The following is a 27,930-nucleotide window of genomic DNA, read 5'->3' as shown; positions in this document are numbered from 1 at the left end:
TCCTATCCAAAAGACTTCTAGGGAATGCAAAGTTTTAATAACTGTTTAATAAATCTATTTTTCCTCATCCCTTCCAGAAAACTCAACAAAAGCAGGGGTCTATTTTAAACCTTAGGGTGTTTTATAGGGGGATGAACAAGACGGGTCTTATGGACGAACAAGGGAGTTTTATAGGGGGTCTTATGGGGACGAACAGGACGGGTCTTACTTGGCCTTCCTTTTCCCCTTGTAACTCCTGCAGGTATTACAAGAGCTCAGTAGTGCTGATGTGCTTTGTGATCCCCACCGTCGTGCCGTGGTACCTGTGGGGTGAGAGCCTGTGGAACGCTTACTTCCTGGCCTCCATCCTGCGGTACACCATCTCCCTGAACGTCACCTGGCTGGTCAACAGCGCCGCCCACATGTACGGCAACCGCCCCTACGACAAGAACATCAACCCCAGGCAGAACACCCTGGTCACCCTGGGAGCCATTGGTGAGTGCTGCAGCCCTGGGCATAGCTCTGCCAGCTCGGGGTGGTGTCCTGTCAGAATCCAGGACATCCCTCTGGCTGCCCTGGATGGCTCGGGCCCTTGCCAGGGGGCTCAGAGACCTTGGCACAGAGCCCAAGACCCCTGTACCTTTGATTTTGACCCATGGAAAAATTACCAACCTTATATGAGGATCTGCAAGCCACAAAAGTTTAAATAGAATGATAATTAGTTTGTGACAGAGTGAAAAGTAGGATTTTGGGGTTTTTAGAGTGGGGGCTTGGGGTCCCAAGATGGAGCAATTTCGGCATGCCTTGTCCTTCTTTCTCCTTCTTCCTAGCCTCCATCTTCTGGGTGATGGTGACTTTTGGATTGGTTTAGGGTAGAGATGGACTGTTTAACATAGGTGATAGGTATTGGAAAATTATTGTAAATAAAGTATATATAATTTTTAGTATAAAAAGACAACATCACCCTGAAGGCAGGCAGTGTGCCACTGACTGACCTGCTGAACAGACCTCAGCAGGCCAGGGAAAGAATGTTATAGATAACAGAAAATAAACAATCTTGAAAACCAGAACAGAAGAATCCCGACTCCTTCTTCAGTTGCCGGGCTGGGAAAAGAGAGTCTCTAACAAATCTTGGGGTCATCTTGACCACAGAGACTCCCGAGAGTGTCCCATCCTCTTTCACCCTGGTGGGGACTCTGGGTGTCTGCAGCTGGTCATGTCTTGGAGCCAGGGTTTGGAGGGGTTTGTGGAAACCCAGGGCACCAGGAATATTTCCCTGTCTACTCTGGGGTGCCCTGACCCCCAGGGGAGCACTGACTTTGACCTTCATTCATGGAGAAAGTTTCCTAAACTCCAGAATAGACTAGAATCCACTAGGGTGTGAAGTAGATTGTAGAGAGTAGTGTAGGTGTATCACTTAGGTGGGAAATTGAGGTTTTAGGATTTTTAGAATGTAGTGAATGGAAGCAAGATGGAGGGCACAGGGTGTCATCCTGGTCTGCTTCCTCATGCTTCTTCTTCCTCCTTCTTCATGGGTTTGGGTGGCATTTTGTAATTGGGCAGAAAAATCTGCATTGTGGACTTTTGGGGATCAGTTATTGGGTTAAAAAGGGAAATCATCTAGGTGTCCATTCTTAATCGGATAGTTTAGCTTTAAAAGACCTTGTAATGATAGATTGTTTGCCATTTTTGCGGTGCTTTTTCAGTGCGCTGAGCCTTGTGTGGACAGCGTGCAAAACTCTAGATAAGATAACAATAAACCAGAACCTGAAGACCAAAAAGATCCAGTGCATCTCTCTTTCCTGACACAAGAACAGTCCAGGAAGGTCTCCCCCGATAGGGGAGCCCCTGGGAGGGCCCAGCCAGAGTCCCAGAAGTCAGGGAATCTGCAACAGGGTATTCCGACAGGAGGCTGGAGCTTGTGCATCCTAGAGGAAAGTGCCTGTGTTCTACACTGAAATAACACCATGTGGTCTCTGGGAAGGGAGGTGTTAGCACCCAGCAACAAGCTCTGCTCAGCAGAAAGTGCAGCGGAAGTGAGGACCCCACTTCTGACTCAGCTGTGTGTCTCCCCTCTTGAAGCACTTCTGGTTTTCTTCCCTGAGCATAAGGCGTGGGACATGCCCCTTCCTACTGGGGAGGAGAATGACTTCCACTAGATGCCAGACTTGGGCAATGGGTGTTGGAGTGTCCTGCCTGAGTGTGTTCCTGTGTTGACAAAAGAGCCAGCCACGTGGTCTTTAAACTCCCTCTGTGTTTTTCAGGTGAGGGTTTCCACAACTACCACCACACCTTCCCGTTTGACTACTCGGCCAGCGAGCTGGGCCTGAAGTTCAACCCCACCACGTGGTTCATTGACTTCATGTTTTGGCTGGGGTTGGTCACTGATCGCAAGCAGGCTCCCAAGGAGATGATCCAGGCTCGCAAGGAAAGGACTGGAGATGGCAGTGCCTGAGGGTGACACTTGGCTGTGCCAGCGCTGCTGTCCGTCCGTCCGTCCGCGTGGCTGCCGGGTGCGTGACCCCGTGCCTGTGGTGGATTTACCTCCGGGTAGAATTCTTCTTTTGTTCCAGATCGGTTGGGCTGAGTTGGTTCCCCAGGAATTGATTCAGCCACGGCCTTTTGTTCTTTTTTTTCCTTATTAGCTGTCTTATGTCCGAATTTAAGACTATTAAGTGTAAAAATGTTATATATTATTTAATATTGCAGTTAAGCGGGAGAGAGATTTGATTTTAGTCACTGTAGTTCATGTCTGAGATTTGTTGTAATTTGCTTGTTCATGGTAAATGTTGGCAGGTTGAAGGAGCTAACTGTCCTTTCCAAGTGCAGTTAGTGAGTTTTTTGTTCCTACTGCTAATCCAGTAAGGTTTTGGGGCGCATCTTTCAGGGGGATGGGGCAGAGCCCAGTGTGCTGTGTCAGCTGCATACTCCTGGAAAGGACAGTAACACCACTGATGAAAAACAGTGTGTGCAAGGGGGAAAATCACCCTCAGTTTAGTTAGATGTTAGTTTGGAAACCTGCTTTCTTCTTTTTGTTAGCCCTGTTAGCCAGCCCAGTGCACTGCTGTCTTTGCTAAGTATGAAAACCATTTATTGCTGAGCAGGCTTTTGTGTTGAAGATTAGTCTCTATACAGGCCAAAATACCAACTGATGCTATATTGAGATGGTTCCTTTGTTGTCACATATACATTGTAATTGTAAATGTATAGAGCTCAACCATGTCTTAAGCCAAATAAAGCTTTGGTTTCAATGTTTGGAGACCTGAGTCATATTCTAATCAGTCATGGCCATTGATGCATGCATATTTTAGCTCCTTTTGCACAAGAGGCCTCTTAACTTCTTTTTCTGCCTTTGACTAGTGGGTCTTAGAAAACTGACCTTTATCTAAGTCAGACCCTGTACTAATATTTCAGCTGCATGCAACATTCATTGGTTTCTGAGCAAAATATAAAGACAGTTATGTAGCTTCTGAATTTTAACAGTTGCCTCGCTTAACTAAAAAAAAAAAAGAAAAAAAAAAGAAAAAAAGAAAAAAAAAAAAGGAAAAAAAAATTAAAAAAAAAAAAGGCATGTGGATTTAATGGGACATATAGCCCTTTGTGTTAGATGTTAGCCAGTGCAGGAGAGAGGCTTTATACTGTCAGCACTGGAGCACTTTTGAAGATAGAGGGCATGATTTTCATTTATAAAGAATGTCACTGCCTTGCCCCCCGGAGAGGGAGTGCCTGCTTCCCAGACACACAGCCCCACACCCTGGGCAAGGCAGGGATCTCAAGATAACTGAGACTCAGGCCCAGATATTTTCAGGAAAGATGCAAAAGTGGGGGGGAAAAAATAAAATGGTTTCTTTTTTGTTCTGTTTCTTGTTTTTCAAATGATGCCATATAATATAAAAGAGTTGTCTTTATTCTGTCTTTCATCCAGCAGGTGTTTTAAAAGTGTTATTTTGCCATTAATGATGTGTAAACTCTTGAGTGATTTACAATAAACAGTTATGAGTTAGCCTGGCCACTGTGTTTAATTTTGAAACACCTCCCAAAGCAAAGGTCTTTGTGCATCTCACATCAGAATTACAGCTGTGTTTCGCTTGGCATTTCCAGCTCTGCATTTGGTGCAGCTCAAAATACCTCCCCCCTCAGCATTTCTGAATGTCAGGGGAGGCTGTCAAATGGAAGGACACCAAGGGATTTGATTACTTGGGGCTTCCTGGCCAAGCTGATAGAGGGGGAAAAGAAACTGCAAGCTCTCATAATCCTGAAAGGAGACCGTGGCAAGTTCTTGCATGTGAAAATCCAGCTTTAACAGAAAAATACCAGCCCAGTGTGACAACAGGACAGTGCTTTGGCCAAAAATATTAAACATTTTATTTAGATTTTGCTGTAAGATCTCTTTGTTTGTGTTGAGATGGGCCTGAAGACCCATGTGTGCCTGAAGGTGTGTTTGGATGTGCATTCATCTGGAGTCAGCCATTTGACAGACAGAGGAATTACACACACACACACACACACACACACACACATGTATAGAGTAGGAGATGGGCTCCTGGAGCTGAGGGGCTCCTGACCTGCTGGTTAGAAAGATAAACTATTCCTTCCATGGCCAAAATCATACAGAACCTGCCTTCAAAGTGATGTGTGTAATGGGTTTGGACTTGGGCTGCGAGTGTAGGAGTGAAGCTTGGAAGATGTGCAAATGCCTGATCTCACTGCTGTTCTCCCTTCCTTTGTGCAATTTCCTGACCACAGAACTGCAGGGAATGCACCAACATACACAGCTTCCTGTTGATCTTTATAATTTTTCTTTTGTACTGCTACTGCTTGGACTTCCTTAGGCTCGTTCCTGTCAAGTGCCTGCTGTAAGAAGAATAAGGGGCCTTGCTAAGAGGCACTGCTGCTCTGAAGCTCTCTGAGTACCTGAAATTACAAGGTAATATTCCCCCACCCTCCCCCAAGGCATAAGACTTCAAAAGCAGCAGCAGTTCGAGTGTATTTCAGGGATCTGAAGACTGAAATTGAAACCACTGTCAAGTTACCTGGTTTTGAAAAACTGAAAATAACTAAAGAAACATTGTTCAGAAAAGAAAAAGCTCTTCCATCAAATGTCTTATCTGGAAGCTTATGCTACCTGAATCCCTTTTTGTAGATTAAATTCTCCATGTGGTAGAGTTGATAAAAAACGTGTCAGCCTTTACAGGAAAACTAGGTTTTTAAAGAGGATGCCTCGAATTTTGGTAAGAAAAGGAATACTTCTGTGCAGTCCCTTTTTTAACCAAAATTCGAGGCACTCTCAAATTTTGTTTGTATTTTTGCATTTGTTTTGAGCTTTTTGCTCATTTGTTTTGATTTTTTTTAACAGTTGGGTCATGTTCTTTAGTGTGGTTTTCTCTTCCTCAGGATGATGTAGGGTCTGTGGGAGGCAGGAAGGGCCACTGCCATTTCCCAGGGTAGCTACTGGATCCATCCACTGTTGAATGAAGTGATGTAGGGAGGTTGGTAGGGTGGGCACTTGGGCATGAGCTGCATTTATTTCTGTGGATTTTGGCACTTCTGATTTGGTTTTGAAAGCTGGCTAGAGCTTTCTGAGCAGTGCAGAAGTATTGAGGGACTGCTGGTGGGTTGGTGGCTGGCTGTAGGCTGGACTCAACCAGTGCCTCTCTTCTGAGACCTGATGGTTTGGCAGTGCCTGACCTTGTGTTGTCTCTAACTCTGTTCCTGTCACCTTGTCCCATCTGGAATAACACCCCTTAGCAGTGGGAGCAGGGATTTGTCCTTTGCCCCCTGCACTGTTGTTTCCAGTGTTTCCAGGCTCTCAGCTCTGGCACACAGCAGGCACTGGATTGGTTTTAACTCTTTTCCCAGAACTGCTGGGGCCCTTATGAAATGCAGTGTTGGCTCTGGAGCTGTGTGCTCCTTCCAAGTAGAAACTCCCAAACAGGTCAGGTGCTTTCTGGCAGGGGTGGCTCAAGGGACCACTAGCCTGCCCTGGGACCTGGCACAGTCTCTAGAGGAGGATCTAATCTGCAAATTACAGCAGAGAGGAGGATTTAATCTCCAAATTACAGCACGTAATTGGCTCTGCAAACATTGATGAAACCCGCCCCCCATCACGGCTGTGCACAAACACAGCAGCCAAGGTGTGAGGTGAGGCCCAGGCTGTGGTGGCTGACTGCAGAGGACTTCCAGGCTCTGCAGAGAACTTCCAGGCTCCATCTGACCCCATCCCTGCTGTAGCAGGGCTGGGCTGCACTGGGGTAATCCCTGGAGCAGGAGCGATGAGCAAAACCTGCTGGCACTGAATTACGCCTTGAGGAAGACGCTGCAGGGAGAAGGTGAGTGCTGGTGCTGAAGAAATGCACCAGGGTTTGCATTCCTGGGGCAGGAGGGGTGGATTTCTGCTCTGCCCACTCCCTGCAGAGGCTCTGCTGCTCCCTAGTAAACCCTGGGAATGTCTGCATCCCTCTGCAGCTTGGAAGTGCAAGGCAACTGCTGTCCCCGGCTGGCAGCCAGAACAGCTTTCTAGAAATAAGCCCAGCAGATGGGAAATGTGGCCTGACTGCAGGAATCACATTCAGCTGCTGGGGTGGGAGGCTCCTAGGAAAAAAAAAAAATAGATCTTCTAAAAGGTTTCCTGTGGCCACATAAGCCTGAGAATCCATGTAAGGCGGGAAGTGTGGTGGCTGACCTATGGGCTCTGGTTAGATGATATTTGGGGTATTTGCAGCTGGGAGGCCTCTCAGTTTGGAGGGAGGATAATGATCTATCAGCTCCCAGACAGCATTCCCAAAGGTTGGACTTGTATTACCTCGATATTTTCACCCCAAGGGTGTTCTATAGCTCTCCCCTTTAAGGGGAAAGGGTATTTGAACACCTCAGAACAGGGTGTTCACCATGTTCTGGCTCTTTATGGGAATCAAGGTGCAATTTCCCGTAAGATCTTATTTTAAAGGAAGAATGAAAAGCAAAACTGAAAGCAGAGCCCAGTGGGAAAGGAGGTGCCCATGTGGTGCCCAGCTCCCACAGTGGCTCTGGCATGGTTGTGCCTCGCCTGGGAGCAGAAACCTCTGGCAAAAACCTATACCAATCAGCACCAGCCCCACTAAACAGGTGAGAACAGGAGAAAAAACAAACTCCTGGGGTGCCCCTGCATGGGCAAAACTCCCCACTGAATGGTTTGGAGGCTTTTGCTGTTTAAACCACCCCTTGCACATGGGGTGTACTGCTTTTACAACTCCTGCTGCCCCATCCCTGAGGAGTTAAACCCTGATTTAGGCTATTTCTGAGAAAATAGCTTTAGGCTTTTTCTGAGAAAATGAGAAAGAATTCTCACCCTGGATTTCAGATAAGTGACTCCAGGAGCTGTGCCACTGCCTCTCCCCTTCCTGCACCAGCCATGGCCAAGATGGGGTTAAAGCCAAAAGGGCAAGGAGCCCCAGAGGTCCCAGTGCAGGTAAAGGCCCTGCACCACACAAGCATTTTAAAGGTAAATGTTCTCTCTCTCTGTTCAAGAGAAGTGGATGAGCAGCAAAACCTGCCTGCAGAACAGTAAAAAAAAATCCCCTTTTGCAGGACTTGGAAAATGATTGGAGGAAAGGCTCCAACGAGCAGCACAGATAAGAAATGTAGGTGAAATGGTGCTTGCCACATCTGCACAGCATGCCTGACCTTTGTATTCACTGTGGCTACCAAATTTTCCTGACTGACACGATTCCATTAGCATTTATAGCATGATAATAGGAAATAATTATTTTACTCAATCTACTCGATCTCATTATTCTTAAAAACAAACAAATAAACCAAAACAAAAACTCAAAACAAAACAAACAAACAACCCCCCCCCCAAAATAACAAAAAACCCAAGCAAGACAGCAAGCCAAAAAATGCCTTTTTTTTTTTTTTCCCCCCCCAGCATTTTCTGTGCTTCATGCAGGACTGTCCTCCTACCAGAATACACACTCACTGGGGCCAGGCCACACCAGTCTGCAGCTCTCATCTGCATACACTGACACTGCAGGGCTTTTTCCCCAGAGTTCACACCCTGACTACAAGTCCTCTTTATCCCCTGTATTTGCTATCACGGCACTATATGGTTTTTACTTCTCTTTTCATGGAAAAAACGTATAATAGCTTTTCCATTTTCTCAGTTTCCTTTCCTAACATTCAAATGGTATTACTTTGCTGCAATTATATGGAATAGGTCTCTTGAATTTGCTGCTCCATTCCCTGATCTGGGTGAATTTTTCTCAAATGGGATCATGTGGGTGAACTGGGAGCAGCTTCATCTTGTAGGGTTGGGATCTGGAGATGCTTCTTAGGGTGAGAGAGTGCACCTTGCAGGTCACTGCCTCTCCAGCCACCCTGAGCACACCTTGTCAAAGCCAAGCCACAGGTGGGCTGGCTTAGGTGGCATCTGTTTATCAGCAGGGCATTTGGAGATGTGAAGTCTATCACAATATTTGAAAAGCTTGATAAAGGAACAGATGGCTTGATAGGAGATGATCTGACTAATGAAATGAGGGTTAACACTTCAACTGAGAAACAGTATTAACTGGTTCTTAACAGTTTTAATTGTTTTTAATACAAGCCTTGGGGTGTGGAGAAGCTCCAATGGCTGCTGCTGAGTGGTCCCTGGGTCCATTTTCCCCACTGCTCCTCTTTCTGAGTGGGCAGCCTTTCCTGCCAGGCCTCACTCCACCTTTGGAGCAGACAGGAGCAGGACAGGAGGAAAAGGTGACAAATATATTTTCAGAAAACATGTATCTCCCAGAAATGAAAGCAAACTCACAGCAATTCCCTGTTTCATTTTCCTCATCCTTGTGTACCTTTTCCTCCCCCTAAAAAACCCAGTCCAGGATAACCACAGCCAATCTTCAATGGTAATTTCACCCTGGGAAGGAGAGCACTAGAGGGGCATGAGGTTGCTTTGCTTTGCAGGATGAGGATTGTGGGAGAGGGGCTGCTCTTCCCATGGTGTCCCATGAAGAAATCATTGTAGGAAATATCTCCAAGGACCCACATAACATCACCCCTTATGGCTGATGCCTCCCTGCATCTCTCCTGCCTCCTGCAGTGGGTGGGCTCCAACACATGCTTGCTGTCCCCAGGCTGTGCCCTTTTTTCAAGCTGTGAGTTTTTAAATTTGTGATAGGTTTTTGGTGGGCCTGTCAGCATCATACGTTTCCCAGCACTCAGAGGGACACCATCTGCTCAAAAAGGAGCTGTGAACAAAATGTCTCAGACACTCAGAGTTTACCAAAAATGCAATTGCCTTAAAATCCCATATGGTGCATTGTTTCCCTTCCAGCATTGGCTGGCAGCAGAGGTGAAGTGACTAAGGCAGTTTCTGATTAGTTGCTGCATTTTCCTTTCTGGCCAAAATCGCTGGGGCCCAGCACAGCCACTTCTCACCTGTTTGTCAGAAGGTTTTCTTCAGCCTCAGCTGCTGAAAGCCAGAGGGTACTGGAACTCAAAGACCTCCCCTCTATTACTTTTAAAGTGAGCTTCCTTGACTCTTGCTGTCACAAGAAGCCTTGCAGGGAGGGATGTGTTTAATCCTGATATTTTAAGCATATTTTTTTCCAGGCACCCGATTTTTGGGCCTCTCTTGGTGACATGGAGGCAATAGCAGCTCCTTGCCAGAGGAAAGCCATGCCTGGAAGTCACTTGTGGCTCCTAAGTGTGGCAATGCCATGGGGCAGTGTCAGGTGCATGCAGAGGGGAAACTGGCCAAGATCTCTGGATTTTGTGGGGTTGCAAAAAAAGCAAATGCTGCAAGGAAACATTCATTAGTCCAGGATAACATAAGATTTGAAATACCAAAGCAGGAGGAATGTTATTTCAGCTCTAAAAATAGCCCCCTTGGCCTTTAAAACACCGAGAAGCATACACAGCCTTTCTGTGGGAGCATCTGTCCTCTCCCTTGATGATGCAGCCACTTTGGGAAGGGCTCAGGGGACCTGCTGGTGCAGTGCTTGCTCTGAGGATCAGCACTCTGAGGGGGTTTCAGTCCCTGGGGATCAGAGACATGAAATCTCTTCAGAATGTTGCACGAGGGCCAAAGCTGCAGGGTGAAGGAGTGTTGCTTGCTAGAAGGGCAGCCTACGAAATACCGATAGAACTCAGCTCAGTTCTGGGGGCTGACACGGATTTAGGCATCTGTCTGTTTTGTGTTGGTTCATAAGTGATGGCACCAGGACAAAATTTTGACTAAGTGCTACCTAATTTGGATTTTAGGAAAACAAACAAGAGAGTTGCTGAATAACATCAGTCATCTGACAGAGAGAGATGGGAGGAAGAGGAAAAAGATGTGGTAGCATTCACATTGACTTAATCTCATGAAGATCAGACAGGGAAGCGACCCCTCCACCCCAGGAAACTGTCCCAAATGGTTATCACCGAGCTGTTTTGCTGGGAATGTTTCTTCCCAAAATTCCAATCACAGGGATACTTCACAGAGATCACAAAGCCTACCACCCAGCAGGAAAGTGAAAAGGGGTGAAAGAGGCTCTTCCTGGTGTTAGGAAAATTAATCCACAAACATCATTGGTTTATGTCCAAAAAGGAGACAGAGGAGTTCTTTCTGGCTTTATTCAAATAAAGGGAGAGGCCATGGGGCATTCCCCTGGGACCTCTTGAATTTTTGGAGGATGCAGCCTCCCTTTTTAACCTGATTTTCTGGCTGCATTTCCCTTCTCTCTTTCCCCATTGCCTGAGGTACTTGAGAGGTACAGACTTCCCGATACCAAAGATTTCCCTCTAATGTATAACCCTCCCTTTTAATTTTTAATTCTTATGGAGTTTAGGGGTTCTTCTTCCCCATTGTTTCTTTCATCTCTCAATGTCTAATTTCATTTATCAGCAAACCTGAAGTTTATTTGTAAAAGCAAACATCTTTTTCCATTCATCAATCAGCGGAATCCTTCCCATTGTTCCTTTTATCTCCCAGAGCTAGTTTTATCTACCAGCAGACCCACAGCTTGTTCGTAAAGACAAATCCGCTATTCCTCTCACTGGGGTCTCTTGCTGCTAAGTGGCTGCTCCCCTGAGGCCTTTCCAAACCCCCATCCAGAGGGGCAGCATTCCCGGGAGGGCTGCGAGGGTTTGTGAGGCGAGCCCTCCCCGGCGCCTCGGGGGATCGGAGCAGAGGGGCCGCAGGCCGGGCAGGTGCTCCCGGCTCGGGAAGGGCAGGCACGGGGAGGAAGGCGGAGCAGGGACCCTTCGGCACGGCCGCACCGGGGGCAGCCCTCGGGAAGGGCAGGCACAAGGGAGGAAGGCGGAGCAGGGACCCTTCGGCATGGCCGCACGGGGCACAGCCCGCAGGCAGCGGCTGCACACGGGCCCGAGGGGTGCCCTGAGGGCCGGGGCGCTGCGGCCGCCTCCCCTCACCCCAGTCGCGGCGGTCACAGCGACACCTGGGCCCGTACAGCTCCGAGTCCCCGGTGGCCGCGGCGGCCGCGGGCCCGCCCGTCCGGGGCGGGGCTGGGCGGGGCGGGGGCTCGGACCAGCCCGGCCGCGGAGCCGGAGCCGGAGCTGTCCGCAGGTGCGCAGGTAGGAGCCGCTGCCGGCAGCGTCAGCCACCCTTCCCGTGCCGCTGTCGCCCCGCCCTGTCGCGAATGGTGGCCGGCGCCCCGGGCGCGGTGCCGTGCCCCGGAGCCGCTGAGGTGCGAGCGGGGCAGGGCTGGGCGGGGGGCGCCGCGGGGGCTGCGGCAGAGCCGGGAGCGCCGCGCTGCCCGTCCTGCAGCGCCCTGGGTCACACACGGGCCGGGTAAGGGGATTAGAGCCGCTCCAGCCAGGGCCCGGAGCAGCCGGCTGGGGAACGGCTCTCCCGGGTCATGGTGTCGGCATCCCGCCCGCCCGTGAATCCGGCCCTTCGCGCTGCGGGATGTGCTGGTGGCACAACTCGGCGGCGTCTCGGCCAGGCTGCTGCATAGGGGTCTGTGAAGGAGCTCACCTGGGCTGAGGGTGTGGGTGGGACAGGTCCTGCTTCCCCTGATCCTGTCGGGATGTCCTGTCAGAATGTGCAGGCTGTGTCCGGTTAAATTCCCTGGATGGAATTGAAGGTGTCGAGAAAGGCCCTTCGGCTGTGCTGGGGTGCCTCAGGGAAGGAAGGACCAGATCCTCTCTCTGAGTGATAGAAAGGTGCTGGGTGCTCATGTCCCAGGGGTGCTTGGGATCTCAGCCTTCGCTTTTAGTTAGTGCATCGTGCTTCTGCCAGACCTTTGATTCAGAGCCCTTAAGATATAGAGGTTGCAGAAATTATGAGTTAACCTTTCTGCCTTTTTGGTTTTTTATTTGTGGGTTTTTTTTTGTTTTTTTTTTTTTAGTTTTTCTTTGTTTAGTTTTGTTTTTTTTTTTTTTCCTTTTCAAGCAAAGCTGCTTGTGAAAGTGACCCTAGGGGTTGTCTGATCAACATTCACGCAGTCCTCATGGCATGGCAGAGCACACATGCATGGTTAATTAGGAATAGCTATTCAATATGGAGGAGGGCAGTGTGTGGAAGGTATATCCTGACACCCACTGCCTGTTGTGTCTTGCTCAAGCAGATGACAGTGCCTAAAAGAAGGGGGCTTGATTCTTGCCCACTTTCTGCCTTTAATGGGTAATGGGATGAAGACAAGGGACTCCTATTTGCTTGACAAATGTCTTGCTCCTGATTTCACTGCTGAACTATTTAAAGTCAAATTGTTTTCTTGTGGTTTATCCATGCCCAGCTGTCAGCATTTTCTGAACCTGGGTGCTGAAAGTGCAGTTGTTTCATTTCCCCTTTTAAGATTCTTTGTGCTGCAGTGTTTGCTTTTCAGATGCAGAGCAGGGATGTGTGCCTGGAAGAACATCAATGTTTTCAATGTTTTGGTTTTTTTTTTTCTTGGAAGAAATGTCGTGTCTGTGGTTCTCTCTCTTCCCCCAGCCATATCCGGGCAGCCCGAGATTGCAAGATTGCAGTTTGGTCCAGCAGAGAGACTTTAAGGTTCCAGTCCTGCAGACCAAGCTGAAGCCATGAGCTGTGATTGCAGGTTAAGTGGGAGCAAAGAAAGCTCTGTGAGAAAAGAGAAAGATGATCCTAGGCAATATATTGGGAAGGATACCCTGGGATAGGGGGTTGTGGCAGGTGAGGAGGCTGCTGCTGCAGTGGAGGGCTTGGACCAGGACTCTCTGAGTGCACACTCCTCTGTGCCACTGATTTCCAGTGTGATGTCTCAGGGAGCAAATCACTGGCCTTGGTGTCTAAAATGGGAATAATTGTGGGCTTTTGCTGTCTCAAGAAGATTTGCAAAAGTCTCTCTTTACCTTAGGTCCCTGCAGGTTGCAGGAGAGGTCACCTGAGGTTCAGGGATGAGGGCAGGATGAGAGTTGAAAAGGAAGAGAACATTGGGAACAGGTGAAGAGAGAAGGGCAGAGTGAATGGGAGGAGAGGAAAAGACTGATGCAGCTCCAGAAACCATGAAAGGGACTGTTCAAACAGCTGTAGGTTACCTCACCTGGGGCTTATTGCACATTTTTAGTGCTGAGCTTGCTGCTGGATGCTCCTGCCTGCCAGGGAGAGGTGTGGGCTGCCTCTCCCATGGGGAGCAAAGGGAAGGGAGCAAAAGCCTGGAGGATGTGGGCTGATCTGCTGCAGTGGTGGGGAGAGTGTCCAGCATCCTCCCTGCAATTTCCTGAGCTGGGGCAGGTCCAGGTACTTAGGGAGAGAACTTCTGCTCTTGCTGTATTATTTGTTGCTTCCAGTGAGGAACCACTGGTATTAATAGTGGTGACTGCCTAAACCAGAAGAGCCAGTGGCCCTTCAGTTTTGGCACCGCAGGACTGCAGGAATGGGTTTTGTCTGGCCAAGACACTGAGGATGGCCACAGCTTTGTCAGAGAGATCCTCCCCAGTGTGGTCTTGGCTCTTAGAGGAGGTTTAATGTGGTCTCCTGCAGGAAAGTCTGCCTCTGAAAATATTTCAATAGACTTAAAAAGTAACAATCCCTCTGGATGCCTGCTCACACAGGCTTGGTCTCTGACAGCTGGAAGTTGTTCTCTTTTCCCCTCTGTCCCTTGTGTTTGCTTGAAGGGAAATGCTGTATGGCTTCCTACTGCAGCTCACCCAAACACCCTACAAACTGCAATTTATGGTTGTAGCAGCTTGAGACACTGGTAAACAAAGGAAATTAGTTCCTACAACTAAGGAATGCTGGCAATGAAGTGGTGAACACCACAGGAATGCCTGTCTATGCTGCCTTACCTCCTACTTTGCCTCTCAGGGCAAATGATTTCCACAGGTCTAAACAGAGTCAAAAGACAATCCCTGTGCCAGAGAGGGCCACTTCAGTGGGGTGACAAGAGCCAAGTCATGGGTCCTGCATGTCCATTCCTTGCACCTCACCCTCTGGGCCTCTTTGCTGCTCCTCTGGGGCTTTGGTGGTTAATACCTGAAGAAGAGGACCTCTTTCTGTGGAGGAGGAGTAAGTCCTCAGGCTGAAGAGGTTGGTGAGGGAAAACTGTCCTGAGAAACAGTGTGCTCTGCCACAGTCCCTAACAGCTCAGAGGCCTTGGGTGTTTTCCCCAGGACAAGTTGCATTTACCAAAGGAAATGCTGCTCTGAGGGGACAGTACCTCTCTCCAAAAGTGTAGAGCTGCAAAGTGCAGTGAAGAAAGGAGCTTATGCATCCAAAAGGTGAATAGGAGAGGCGTGAAAGGGATAAGAGAGATGAAAGACTGGGTAATCAGGTGGGAGAAGCCCTGCTTACATGTGAAACTCTGTAGCTTGAATGTGTTTCTGTTTGACGGGGAAAAACCAGTGGCAGAGTAGAAAAGGCAGGGGAACCTGGAATTTTTCTGGCCTTACAGGGCGTGTACTGTCTCATCCATAAACTCCAGGAGAAGGAGACAATATGATCAGGAATAACGTTCTGCCAAGTCTGTTCCCCTGGGCTTGTCTGTTTTTCCTTACCTTCAAAGCTATTTGTAAGGCAACACTTGAAGTTTCACCTCCCTGCTAAGTGTTCTCTGCCACGCCCAACACTTACATTGTTTTCCTGATAATGGGACAAATCTTTGGGGCAGATTTCCTTCCCCCTTCTGATGTAATGTGTGTCTTGGCTTTGCTTGCTGGTGCACTTTGGAAATCATTGAAGACATTTGTAATTTTTGGAACTGTGGAGCAACTAAAACACCTTGATCAGTTTATTAATACCCTGTCAAGACCTCTGTACATTATGGGAGGAGAAGCACTCAATCTGCTTGTTGCTGCTTCATTAGATTGGGGTGGTTGAGGTGGAGGACAATCACTGGACAGCTGTCTGCTCAGTGACTCTGACTTCCTGGGCTTTGCCATAACATCAGCCTGCATTTCTGATTTCTGTATTGCTTGCAGAGCAAGGAGATGGTTTCAGAGACTCTTTGTTCACAGCACAGCTAAAGCAGGGAGAGCTTTGCTGGTTTTTTTTTTTTGGGTTTTTTTGGGGTTTTTTTGGGTTTTTTTTTTTTTTGAGGAGATAGATAGCCCTCCTCATTTTCCAGCAACTCTTTAGTTTGGGGCTTGGCTGGGAGTTTGAGGTAAGTGCCCTTCTCACAAGCATCCCAAACCAAAGGATTCTCAGGGGGAAGATATGCCCCTGTGGTCATGGTGGTGGTGGTGAGACTCTGAGTTTGGGCTGTGTTGAGTCTCTGCTAGAGATTTCCCCTGTGTCTCAGAGGTCTGGTGAAAGTGGCTCCAGTCTTGAGTATCTCTGTGTTAAGGAAACTTTGCTCTCTGACCACCCAGAGGCCGCTCTGTCAGTCACACTCCCACCACCCCAGGCTGGGATAGAGGCCCTTTCACAGTGGGTGGTTCCATAAAGCTGATGTGTGCCTTGCTTGACTCCCCACACACCCCACATTTGCAGTCAGACAGGTTTTCCTCACTGGCTGGATCTCAGGATTCCCACAGCAGAGTCCCAGGAGCCTGGAGCCTTTAAGGAATTTAATCGTGGTGCAGTAACACCATAACAGCTTGAATTGATGCCTTCAGGGGGACTCCCTGCACTGAGAAATCCCTGGCCTTTTATACCCTCCCAGTCTGTGTGCCCCTTCCAGTTGTGATATTTAGTCTGGGGCCTTCTGACTGTTTATTTGGCTTCTGCAGAGTCTCTGGGTGACCAGCCACCCTTGTGCCACAGGTCTCCATGCCCTTTGCTGGGCAAAGGGTGGATGCCAGGTCATGGCCCCTTGCACATGGCTCCAGCTACCACCACAACCTGCAGCTCCCACTGCAGCTGCTCACCAAGCTGCCCCTTGTGTTCCTGAACATCTGCATTTGGAGAGAGTAAGGCATCAGCCCTGCACGCACTGGGAGGGCTCACTGGGAGCTGATTGTCACCTGGCTTGTGCAGCCCCTGGGGTCAGGAGGAGCTGGGGTGGCTGTGTCTTGCAGTGAGTGTTCCATAGCAGAATGGGATCCCTGGGGCAAGGAACACACAGCACCTGCACAATGCAGCCCTGACCTGCACAGTGCAGCTCTCCTCAGCTCACCCTGGCTGCTCCTGCCTGGTTTCAGTGCCTGCTGCCCCAGCTCCTCCTGTCTGAGCTGGATGTTTCCTCTGTCTTACCCAGCTCCTCTCTCTGCCTCCTTTACCTGTTTGCAGGCTGAGGGTCACGACTGCCCAAGCCCTGCTCATGGTATGAGTGGGACCTCATGGAAGTCAGTGTGATCTGGCACAGGTCCATGGGTCAGAGCCTGCAGAACACCCTTTAGTCCCGTGGTGGCAAACCAGATTAATTTTTCTTTTCTAGCACCCAGGAGTGTGGTCTGGAAGCGGGGTGTGCCTGGTTCCTGCAGCGCCAAATGCGAGACAGGCAACCACAGCCCGCAGGAGTTGAGAGTCGGCGTCTCTGGCTGTAAACAGCACTGGTTGCTAAATGGCCTGTAAGTACTTACACCCATGTGGGACTGGGGCTGAAGGTTGTGGGGCAGCAAGAGGCACAAAACCAAGGGCACCTTCTGAAGTATGGTGGGATGCACTGGCCTCAGGGCCCAGCAGTGCTGCAGGAATATCTCTGGGTCAAACACAGTGGATATCAATATGTCCTTTACTGCCCCTGCTTTTTGGTGATTAGAAGGTTTCATTCCTTTGTTGCACTTGGCCCATCTCTGATAGGTTTATGTTGGCCAGAGCATTTCATTAGCACGCTGAATGCAGTGTATGAAATGAGACAAGAAACATGTACTGATGTTGCCATGGGTAAAAACATTGCCTCTCAACGTTGTTGCAGGATTCCTGAAGCATCTCTCCTGCTTCCCCCAGAGATGTCTTTACCTTTTCCCATTCCTCTTGTATAAATGAAATGAAAATGGCTTTTCTGCACATCTGTGAGATGGTAGGTGGGTACCTGGAGCAAGCAGAACGTCCTACCCTGCTGACAGAGGGGATCACTTCTTTTCTTGTTTCCCCACCATTTTGTTATGTATTTACAAGCCGCTGTCACATCTTATCTCTCTCATTGTGCACTCACACTGGAAACCTTGAGATAAGCCTGAAAACGCCCTGCTTTATTATGTTGGCATTTGTGACTTGTGGGTGGTAGGTTATGTAATGTGCTGGTTTGTATCCACTCAGTTACAGTGATTAGCTATCAAGTGACTGGGGTTATTTTTGCTTTTAAAAGCAACAGAGATCTATAGTGCCCCCCCAAAAAGACTGAATGTATTCGTTCCCCTTTGATTGTTGCTGACTGGCAGCAATTCTTTATGACTTGCTTTGTGTTTTGAACAGTGTCCTCCTTCTCACAGAGCTCCTGCCTTTGTATCTATTCTCTGAAATAACCCAATGGCCTGGTGCTGTGAAATGCAGGAGTGCTGCTCTGGCTTGTTATGCATTTCAAATGCATCTGCATGCTTTAGTCTTAAAAAAGATGTATGATTCTCTTAATGTGGTAATTTTGTCCTTCCTTACATTCATGTTCTCTGGTGAAAGGAACTTCAGGAGGAGCCTGTAACTTTGCTTGGCAGATGGAATTAAGATGTCCATATTAAATGAACCTTGAGCAAGCAGCAGTATATGTTTGGTGAGCTGCCTGCTGTAATTGAAGTGTGTACATTAGGGGAACGGAAGCTTAATTGGTTGAGGGTGTATAGCAGGGCAATGGTAAAAAAAGCAGAGCAAGCAGCTGACAGTCTAAGCAGATTTAGACATAAAAATGGAACTGGAGATGAGTAAGCTTGCATTGAGAGAAATTCTCAAGGCACACACCGGGGCAGTGCTAATGTGAAACTCTTTTCAGCTCTGCAGCCTGACTCAGATGGCAGCAGGAGCACACCTCAACAGGGGTTTTGCAGTGCTGGTGTGAGAGGTGTGTCAAGAGGGACTGGAAAACCACATGTGAGCTTTGGAGAAGGTGGGCTGGGTCAGCTGTGATACTGAAAATGTTTTGGTTGGTTTTGTGAATCCATTGCACCATGAGGGCTTTCTGTGCCTGCCTGTGCAAGCCTCAGTGATGGAAGACCAATGGCTATGGGAAATGACCAACTGCCTTTTGGATGCAGTGTGGTTATTTGGGAGAACATGGGCTGTTGTTGCCAGCTGGAATTGACTGCTCAGATTTGGCATCACTGGACATGGCAGCAATGCAGAACAGAGCTGTGGAGAGGAAGTTTGGCTTGATGTCATCCCTGTGGAGCAATTAACTGTCAAAGAGTTTGTTTCTACATTTCCCATAAAGAATTTTGGTACTTTTTCCTTTCACTCTTGGCACTTTACTTTGGCTAAACTAGTGTGGTGCTGCAGGAGAGGATGATGTTTGGGTTCCTTGTTCTGTTCTTCCTGTCTGCTTTCAGAAGTGCATAGAGGTCTCCCAGCTTGAACATACAAACACTGGGGACGTCCCTGAAGAGGACAAGGCTGACCCAAAGGCAGCTGCTGACAATGGTGTCTGCTGAACACTAGTGCAAAGCTAGACAGGTTGGGCACATGTTCAGGGTTTCTCCTTTGGAAGAAGCTGGGATTACATGTGATTTTGTTCCTGGCACCTGAATAACACAGCAGGGAATAGTGAGGAATGTGCAGGAGCTGAGCTGTGTTTTTAAACCATCCTCTCCCCATGTGGAGAGGCTGAAACATATCCAAGCCATGGCCAGCATTAAAAGGTGTTGCTGTTTGAGGACATGTAGGAAGAGGACCCTTCTTTCCTGTTTTTAGTATTTCATCTGTCAGATGCAGGTGGCTTCTTTCTTTTTAACTGGCTGCAATTAGGGTCTCTGAGCTATGGAGCTGGCTTCCCATCAGGACACTGTGCTCTGCACTGATTGCTCCTTTACTATGCAATGATTTCAGATGTCATTTTCTGTCAGTGGCTGATGGAAGGGGACTCAGTGTGGCACAGTGAATATTAAACAGAAGGCTGTTTTCCAAGGAGATGGGTCTGTAGCCATATTGCTCTGACTCTGAGGAGGTTGGGCACTAGCCTTGGCCTCGCTCCATTTTAGAGCTCAGCACAAAACAGTGGTTATCTCGACAGAATTCTCACATTTCCCCACTTCTGGTGTGGAGTCCATGTCCCTGTGTGCTGCCTCTCTGCTCTGCCTGGGGGAAAGCCCTTGCCAGCTCCCTCTGTGCACGACAGGCAATGCTGAAATAGCTTGTGAAGGCTGCTGCTTCCATGCTGGGAGGTGGAGGAGCTGCAGGAACCCAATATGAGGACAGGTCTTATGGCTACTGTTTGCTTTTATTGTGTAAATGAAACTTCTGTGCCTTTCCAAGGGTGAAGGGTAAATAATAAGATGTGCCAGCCCCGATATGAAAGAATTGTGTTACCTTGGCTCAGTCCAGCCACCACCAGAGACCAGAGGAGAGTCAGGCACAGCAGTAATTACCTTGCAGGGCAGACAGGGGCTGGAACAGGAGGTGGTGTTACCTGCCTGCTCCCTTCAGCCAAGGCAGGAGGGGGGAATCTGGCCCCAGTTATCACAGTCTCCCTTGTGAGGGGTGCTGGCACTTGGGCACTGTGCTCCCAGAGGCTGTCAGGGACACGGTTCTGTGGCAGGTGGGGCAGCTGCCACCTGGAGGTGGTCCTTGAGATTGCTGTCATGGGTCTCCCAGTGCCACCCAACACCAGCTAAGGAATGCTGCTGCAGTGCTGCTGAGCAGCAGGAGGAAAAGGCAAGGGCAGCACTCCATGGAATAGCTGCAAGCACAACAGCAGGAGCTGTGCGGGTTATAGAAATGTGAGATGCTGTGTCTCCTGTGCTGGAGGAGAGGAATAGAAGTGAGATGGGAAATCTAGTCCTTCTTGCTGATAATTTCTTCTGATCTGTTCGCTGTGCTAAAGATCTGTATGCACACTGGAGCTGCCTGCCTTTTAAATCAGCATGTTTAATACTTGCATCATTTCATGCTCCTTGTCTGCAGTTCTCTCTGCTCACAGGTCAGAGAAGAGATCATATCTGCCTGCTTTTCTGCGTCTTTTAAGGTTTGGAATTCAGCCTTATCTTACTCCAGGCTGTCTGCACAAACAGCACCAAAACGTGGTCTCGTGGCTTTGTGCCAGTGAGGTGTGATCTGGGCACTGCCAGGGTGTTGTTTTGTACCCCTGCTAGGCCATTTGCAGGGAGCACAAGATAGCTGACCTGTAGAGGTGAGAGTGCCATGGCTTCTACAGAGTGTGGGGAGCCTCACTCCAGCTCTTCAGCCTCAGTCCCAGGGAGGCAGGGCAGGAATCGGTGCCTGGGACCCCGAGCAGTCCAGCCAGCGTGTCCTTGGCAGCTTGGGGTGCCTTGGGGGAGCTGGGGGCTGCTGTGACATGGGGAGGGTGCTGACTCTTTTCTAGGTCTTCAGAGCAGGGAGGAGACCATGGCTCTGTGCTGCAGGTGTAGGAAGGCCAGGGGAGTTGAGAGGAGGAGGATGACAATGTGGGTCCTTTCTTCTGTAGGGCAGAGGGATGTGGTCATGGCTTTAAGGACCTGGATGAGGTAATTGAGCTGCAATGCAAGCAGGCTCCAGTGAGAGGCTGTCATCTCTAAGTTGTCCTGGCACCTCAGCGTGCCTCACTTTCTCCCTCATGCCATGTGGGTGCTGATGGGGAATGCCTGCCCTGCAGCAGGGAGGGGGCAGAGCACAGGGACACAGGCACTGCTGCCCTGGTGAACGTGAAGCTGGAGCTGTGAGCCTGGTGTTGTTCCCCTCTCTTTGTGTCTCTTGGCTGTGCTGCTGCCTGGAGGAACATTTATGGGGGAGGACAGAGCATGAGAAAATACTTGATCCATTATCAAAGGACTCTCATGGAGATGCAGGACTCTCTGTGTCCGCAGCACAACAGCGCTCCTGAATTGCACAAATTACAGGGACAGCCCCGGCATTCCAGATGCTCGTCCAGCATGATCTTGCCTGGAGGACAAACGCTGTTCCTCGGGAGGCGCTCTCCGCAGCATCCTCGCGCCACATGCAGGATTTCACCGTGCCTGCATGTCCAGGGCTGATGCTGCTGGCAGCCTCATCCCGGCTCCCGACAGCGCTGGGAGTCGGCGCTGGAGCTCGGCTCCGCTCTAGATGTGGCCAGACACTATTTTTAGCTGCTTGCTGTGGCCAGGATGGGAGCTGGTCGTGCCCTTTGTGGGGATGATGCCAGCACGGGCATCCCTCTCTCTCCATGCTGCAGCTGAGGCAGTGTGTGGAATCGATAATGATCCCGGGTAGGAGGCTGCCTTGCCTTGTGCGTGTGGGAAGTAGCAGGGAATCAAAGCTGCAGGTCTTGTGGTCACCTCGCACAAAATCCTTGAGAGAAGTGCTTTGAAAACCACTCAGATTCTGTAGGTGTGGTTGAGAAGTCTCCCGCTGCAGGGCTCAGTGCCTCGGTTGTTCCAAACCGCGTGGAGGATGCTGCCTGCGGGCACAGCTTAACCCCTTGTGGCCATGAGCAGCTCGGTACCTCGGCACTGCCGTGGGATGCCCTTCCTGCTCTCAGAAGAGGGGGCTGAGGAGGGTGGGTGCCTCAGCCCCCTGTTGTTACATTGTTCTTTGTTTCTAGCAGGTATGGATGGAAAGAAATGCAGCGTGTGGATGTTTTTACCTCTCGTCTTCACCCTGTTTACATCAGCTGGATTATGGATAGTGTAAGTTATCTCCTGCTGGTTATCTGGGAGGCTGCTTCTCATTAAGGAGAATCTTTTGGGGATGCTCTGCCCTTGAGCTGCTGTGGGGCTGGGAAGGCACATGGTAGGGGCAGGGGCCAGTCTGTGCCACTTCATGGATTGAAGCATCACATTTTTATCCCTGAGTTTCTGTGCTCCCCAGGCCAAGCTGCTGACCTCGCCTTCTTCCTGGTGTGTGCTACTGGGAGCTGCTTTAAAAGAGACAGCCAAAAATGTAAAATTTTCCTTTAATTACATTTTCTTTGAATGACTCAGCAGAGCTCTTGGAGAAACACTGAAGCCCTGCTTTGGGGTAGAAATTCAAAATCTGCAGCATCCAGCACCACACTGAAAATCTGCCAGCAGCTTAGTGCTGACACCTCACTTTCTCCCTCATGCTTCTTACCAAAATGCACATAAGACATGCACCTCCCTGAGCTGGGCTCTCTCCAAGCATGCAGGCAAATGACTGCAGCATGAATTTGGGAGTGAAAAATGTGTGATCAGCAGCTGTGCTCAGGCTGAGGAGCAGTTGTGTTATAGGATGTGGCTTTGGCCATGGTCTATGGATGCTGTTTTTCAGCAGCAGGGGCAGCTTAAGCCTTTTGTCTGACCTCTACTGCTTGCTGTTTTTCTCATCCCATCCCCTCTCTATTAAAACTGCTTTTGTGGATGGAGTACCATAGTAAACCTGATGAATCAAAATGACTCAAAGTAAAAATGAAAACATTCCCCTGGCTGGTTGTTTTTAAAGCAGCTCAGTTCAGTGACCCTGTTTGTCTACTCAACCATGCAAACCAGATACAACACAAAGGAAGGCACATGGACTGAGAAATAATAAAACTGCCTGCTTGGGCAGAGGAAAACACAGGATCCTCCAGCAGATCCTGTCAGTGGGCTTGAAACACTTAATGTGTTGTTTGAGTGATATTTAGAATGGAAGCTAGGATGAGGTTTCTCACTATTTCCTTATTTCGTTTCCCTTTTTCTTGACAGGTACTTTATAGCAGTGGAAGATAACAAAATTCTCCCACTAAGTGTACCAGATAGGTAAGAGCTGTTTGTGGGCTTTATATTCAATCACTTTTCTTTGAAATAATGAAACAATAACAGCAAAAAGGGAAAGAAAACCTTGAATCTTTATTCCTGTTCCTGTGTCTCTTAGGAAACCTGGTCCCAAAAGACCGCCTTATATAAGGTAAATGAATTATTTTCTTCCAAGTACTGCTCTGGTTCATGTGTCTCTGTTTATGTGTCTCTGCCATCCTGGAGTTACAATGATACACTTTATATTTTCAAGTATTGCAGGTGATGCACCTCCTGCAAGCTGTGTGTTTAGTCAAGTCATGAACATGGCAGCATTTCTAGGTAGGAACCTCAACTGGAGTTTCTTTCTTTCTGTTTGTTTTAAGAGTCACTGAAACTTAAGTAATATCCTGTACATATTCTTCTTGAATGTGATGATGTGACACCTTTTGAACTGTATGTTTCACTGCTGCTTCTTTCTATTGCAAAGAAAGAAATGTGACAGGGGAAATGCAACCTCCAGACTGCAAATCTGTGTCGTGGGAGGCGTGATGGTAGGTGACTGTCTTGGCCTTGGTGATCGTGAAATGGTTGAGTTTAGAACTTCTGCTGTAATGAGAAAAAAGGAATTTAGGGAATCAAAGGAGAATTGATCTCCTAAATTTCAAGAAAGCAAGCTTTAGGCTCTTCAGGGAGGTACTTAGCAGAATATCTCAGGAATCTGCTTTTGAGGGTTTAGGTGTCCATGAGTACTGGTCAGTGTTTAAAAACCACCTTTTAGAAGCACTGGAGCAGGCAACCCAGCTGTGTGGGGTTGTGCTCAAAGAGGGGGGCAGAAGCCCAGCTTGGCTTAAGAGGAGAAAGCCATTATGTGGTCTGTGGGAGAGAGGTTAGGCTTTGCAGGAAGATTGCAGAGCTGTGGTTTGTATATGCAGGGAGAAGACAAGAAAGGCCAAAGCTCAATTTGATTTAGAACTGGCCAGAGTTGTTTCAGACAACAAGAAGAGTATTCTGTAAGTATGTCAGTGGCAAAAGGAGGCCTAAAGAAAATGTTGGACAGATACTTGTTAAAGGCTGTAACCTGACTAATAGGAATGAAGAAGAGCAGAAGGCATTCAATGCTTTTTCTGCCTCAGTCTTTAATAAAATGTTGATTTTATTAAAGACTGGACACACTTGTCCAGTTCTTGGGGTTGAAGGACTACAAGACTGGGAGCAGTGACTGTCCATTTGTAAGCACTGGGATTGTCATGGGCCAGATGTGTCAGCTGAATGCTCACAAGTCCCTTGGTCCTGGATGGGATTCATCCCAGAATACTGAAGGAGGCAGCGAATGTTAGGGCAGGACCCCTCTCTATCATCTACCAAATGTCTTGGGATTTTGGGGAGGGCCTGTTGACTGGAAGACAGCCAGTGTTATTCCAGCCTAGGAGAAGGGCATGAAGAAGCACTCTGAGACCTACAGAGCTGTTGGTCTCACCTCAGTTCCTGGAAAAATGATGGACAAGATGATATCGACACATTTAAAGAATGATGCGATCACCAGGCACAGTCAGCATGGGCTCCCAAAGGGAGAGTCCTGTTTAAGAAGTTCAGTATCTTTCCATGATAGGGCCACACACCTGGTGGATGAAGGGAAGGTGTTGGATGTAGCTTTTCTGGATTTTAATAGGGCTTTTGACACTGTCCCTCAGCAGCCTTCTGGAGAAGTTGTGCACCTGTGAGATGATCGGGTTCACAGTGCACTGGGTGAAGAACAGGCTGAAAGACAGGGCTCTAGAGAAGCCCCATCTGGCTGCCATGCAGCCACCAGTGCTGCCCCTCAGGGCTCAGTTCTAGGGCCTGTTCTGTCCAATATTTTTGTCAACGATCTGAATGAATGATGTGAAGGCACCATGAGCAAGTTTGCTGGTGATCCCAAACTGAGAGGTGCTGTTGACTCTCCTGAGAAACCAGGTGCCTTTCACAAGGAACTAGATAGCTGGAACATTGGGCAGTGATTAACGGGATGAAATTAAACAAGTCTAAATGCTTGTTTAATTTCATCCCATTAAATGACAGAGTAACACTGGGCTCAAGTATAGATGGAAGAGGATGCAGAAAGGGAGGTGTGGATCTCTTCCTCCTCAGATCCAGAGGCAGGACATGGGAATGGTTCAAAACTGCTCCAGGAGGAGTTTAGACTGAACATTAGGAAGTATTTTTTTACTGAGAGAGCTGTCAAACACTGGAATATGATTCCTAGTGAGATGGTTGATGCCCCAAGCCTGTCACTGTTTAAGAAGTATCTGGACAATGCCCTCAATAACCTGCTTTAACTTTTGGTCAGCTCTGTGTTGGTCAGGTAGCTGAATTTGTTGATTGTTGTAGGCCCCTTCCAACAGAAAGAATCTATTCTGTTCTTATCTCTTCTTTGTGGGTAAAGTCAGTCTTTCCTCTGCTGTATTTGTGTACTTCTGAGAGCTGTTTTTAGCTTGTATCTCTGACCACCTTAGTTATGTCAAAGCTAAAGGAGAGGAAAACTACAGAACCATGCTAGAAGTATGGGAATTACTGAAATTGAAAATACCATTGTTTTGCTGGGAATGCTTTTAATCCCTTTTTGTCATTCCCATCAGATTTTAGAAAAAGATCACATCATTTCAGGAGTCTGTATTGCAGATACAGAAATTAAAAAGTTCTTGTACATGTGCTTGAGTAGTCACAGGTGGCTGTCCCAAACAACTGCCTGGGGATAGAAAATATAAATCCTCTTTTTGGGGTGGAACAAAGTTCTCATTTTTAAGGATTTGGAGTGGATTGATTCACTAGAGTAATTGTGAGAGAGTAAATTCAACTGTTTTTGCAGTTTGGGTAATTTTCACTTACAATGCCCTTATTTTCCAAAGCCATGTTTTCAGTATTGTACCAGGGATAATATATTTTCGATATTGTACCAGCACTTTTGTGGAAAGTGCAGATCTAATTTGCTAAGGTGAGCTATTTACAACAATATGAGCTACTTGCTATTGATTTGAGCATGAGCATAAGAAGGTGTTTGCCAGCAAGCAAGCAAATTTTCCTGTTCAACTAAATTGGTTTTTAGTGGTCTGGCTTGAATCACATATGAAAGCCAACTGATTGCCTGGCTTTCTGTGTTGGTCCATGCACTATTCACTAGGGAGGGCAAGAATACATAATTTGAGTATCTTCTGGGGTTGTGCCATATCATATGATGTATGAAATATCATATCTATCATGTATCATATACCACAGTGCTTGGGGGAGTTGTAATAAATGTTATTCCAGTCCTCATGGAAAGTTAATGCAACATTTTGGCTCATGTTTGTGGCAACAGAACTTGTTCCAGAGGAGGAGAAAAGGCAGTGGACGTTATGGCAAACCCTGAATAGAAATATGTATGGCAAACCCATATAGAAATATGTATGTGCCATTCACATGTATTGAATACAAGTGGGGTTTGACATCTGTCCTCCAGCTGAGCTCAGCACTTGTGAGTGGAGTGAAGCAATGCAAGTCCAGGTGCCACTAAGTGAATGCATGGTGTGCATGTGATGGACTGTGTGCTGGGAGCTTCACAGGCAAGCAGGAAGGTGTTCTTTCCCCCAGAAAATTTGCAGACAAAGCATAATGAGAAAAGGAAGCCTGGATCTTGCTGTGGCTGGATTACAAGAGAAATGCTTCCTGTGCTTAATCTTGTCCCCGATTAAGTAGGAGGGGGCTGTACAGAAGCACAAAGCTTGCCAGCCTGCAGGTAGAAAGAGGAGGAGGGGGCTGTGAGGCCCCAGGCAGGTGTTTGGTGCAGCAGGTTCTCCCTACTGATGTCCCCTGCCTTGTGTTTCCTTCCCAGCGCTTGTTGTGGCTGTCCTGCGCTTCATTCAGCTGAAGCCCAAGGTGCTCACCCCGTGGCTGAACATCAGTGGCTTGGTGGCTCTGTGCTTGGCCTCTTTTGGGATGACCCTGCTCGGCAACTTTCAGGTACTGCTCTGCAGGCTTGGACTGCTCTGTCTGTGATGTGACTGCCCCGCTTTCCTAGCGGCTCTGCTCGGGTCTTTGAGCCAGCTGTGATGTGAGCCTGGGAAAAGCACCAGCCTGTGGCATTCACATTCTCTGAAAAAATCCCTTCATCCAGGATTCTTCTCCTGGGAAGCTGAGAAGCCTCAGAGAAAAGGAAAACAATTCTTATCTCATTTGCTTCTCCTGTGTTGTGCTCGTGTGAAATGTGTTTGGAGATTGTTTACCCACAGGAGATTGTTTCATTGGATTCTGGTGTGAGTTGTTTTGACTCTTTGGCCTACTGGGGCCAAGCTGTGTCGGAACTCTGGAAAGAGTCACAAGTTTTCATTATTATCCTTTTAGCGTTCAGTAAGTATCTTTTCTGTATTTTTTAGTATAGTTTCATATAGTATTCTTTAATGTAATATAGTATTATAAAGTAATCAATTAGCCTTCTGAGAACATGGAATCAGGTTCATCATTCCTGCCTTGGTTGGAGCAGTTCCCAGCTAATCCAATACCAACCCTCCCTTTACCTGCTCTGCCACCTCTATTTGCCACTTGTGAGCTGAGATGAAGGGCCACAATCACTTTTCACGTGTCTCCAGCAGGGTTTGCACCTGCACGCTTAGACCTGACCTGCTGAGAGCCTCAGCAGGAGCCTCCTGAATCTCTTGAGCCCTGCGAGTCGGCACACATGGCCCTGGGTGAAAGGGCTGAGCGGGAAGTTTGTGGACACATCTGTGCAAACTTATGCACAAATGCCCCTACAAATTTAGCAGACAGCTCAATGTCCTTCTTTTAAAACACATGTTGCTTTAAATCCACCTCCTGCTGATCCTCAGACCTGCC

The 27,930-nt window shown here is 48.2% G+C and overlaps 2 protein-coding genes across 8 annotated transcripts in view; both read left to right on the top strand.

The window, feature by feature from the left end:
* The window catches only part of SCD5 (stearoyl-CoA desaturase 5), a 28,742-nt gene extending 24,760 nt beyond the window's left edge, over positions 1 to 3,982 (top strand). The window contains exons 4-5 of the mRNA XM_058803437.1: positions 242 to 474; positions 2,244 to 3,982. Of these exons, the coding sequence (XP_058659420.1) occupies positions 242 to 474; positions 2,244 to 2,434 (424 nt within the window). The 3' untranslated portion in view covers positions 2,435 to 3,982. The remainder of the gene's footprint in view (positions 1 to 241; positions 475 to 2,243) is intronic.
* A 2,088-nt stretch (positions 3,983 to 6,070) lies between these two features.
* Positions 6,071 to 27,930, top strand: part of TMEM150C (transmembrane protein 150C) — a 26,730-nt gene continuing 4,870 nt past the window's right edge. Inside the window, exons 1-7 of one of the 7 annotated variants that reach the window (XM_058803609.1) lie at positions 6,071 to 6,308; positions 16,728 to 16,860; positions 21,957 to 22,038; positions 23,053 to 23,106; positions 23,222 to 23,254; positions 23,357 to 23,424; positions 26,933 to 27,060. In XM_058803609.1, the coding sequence (XP_058659592.1) occupies positions 16,854 to 16,860; positions 21,957 to 22,038; positions 23,053 to 23,106; positions 23,222 to 23,254; positions 23,357 to 23,424; positions 26,933 to 27,060 (372 nt within the window). In that variant the 5' untranslated portion in view covers positions 6,071 to 6,308; positions 16,728 to 16,853. Of the gene's footprint in view, positions 6,309 to 11,472; positions 11,637 to 16,727; positions 16,861 to 21,953; positions 22,039 to 23,052; positions 23,107 to 23,221; positions 23,255 to 23,356; positions 23,425 to 26,932; positions 27,061 to 27,930 lie in introns of those variants that run through there. The other 6 variants (XM_058803603.1, XM_058803606.1, XM_058803604.1 and 3 more) reach the window with 6 other exon arrangements.

The sequence above is a fragment of the Ammospiza caudacuta genome, chromosome 4, assembly GCF_027887145.1.
Source record: "Ammospiza caudacuta isolate bAmmCau1 chromosome 4, bAmmCau1.pri, whole genome shotgun sequence".
Taxonomy (NCBI): Eukaryota; Metazoa; Chordata; class Aves; order Passeriformes; family Passerellidae; genus Ammospiza; species Ammospiza caudacuta.
Note: the sequence above shows the minus strand (reverse complement) of the source record. Positions and strands in the feature narration are given on the sequence as shown.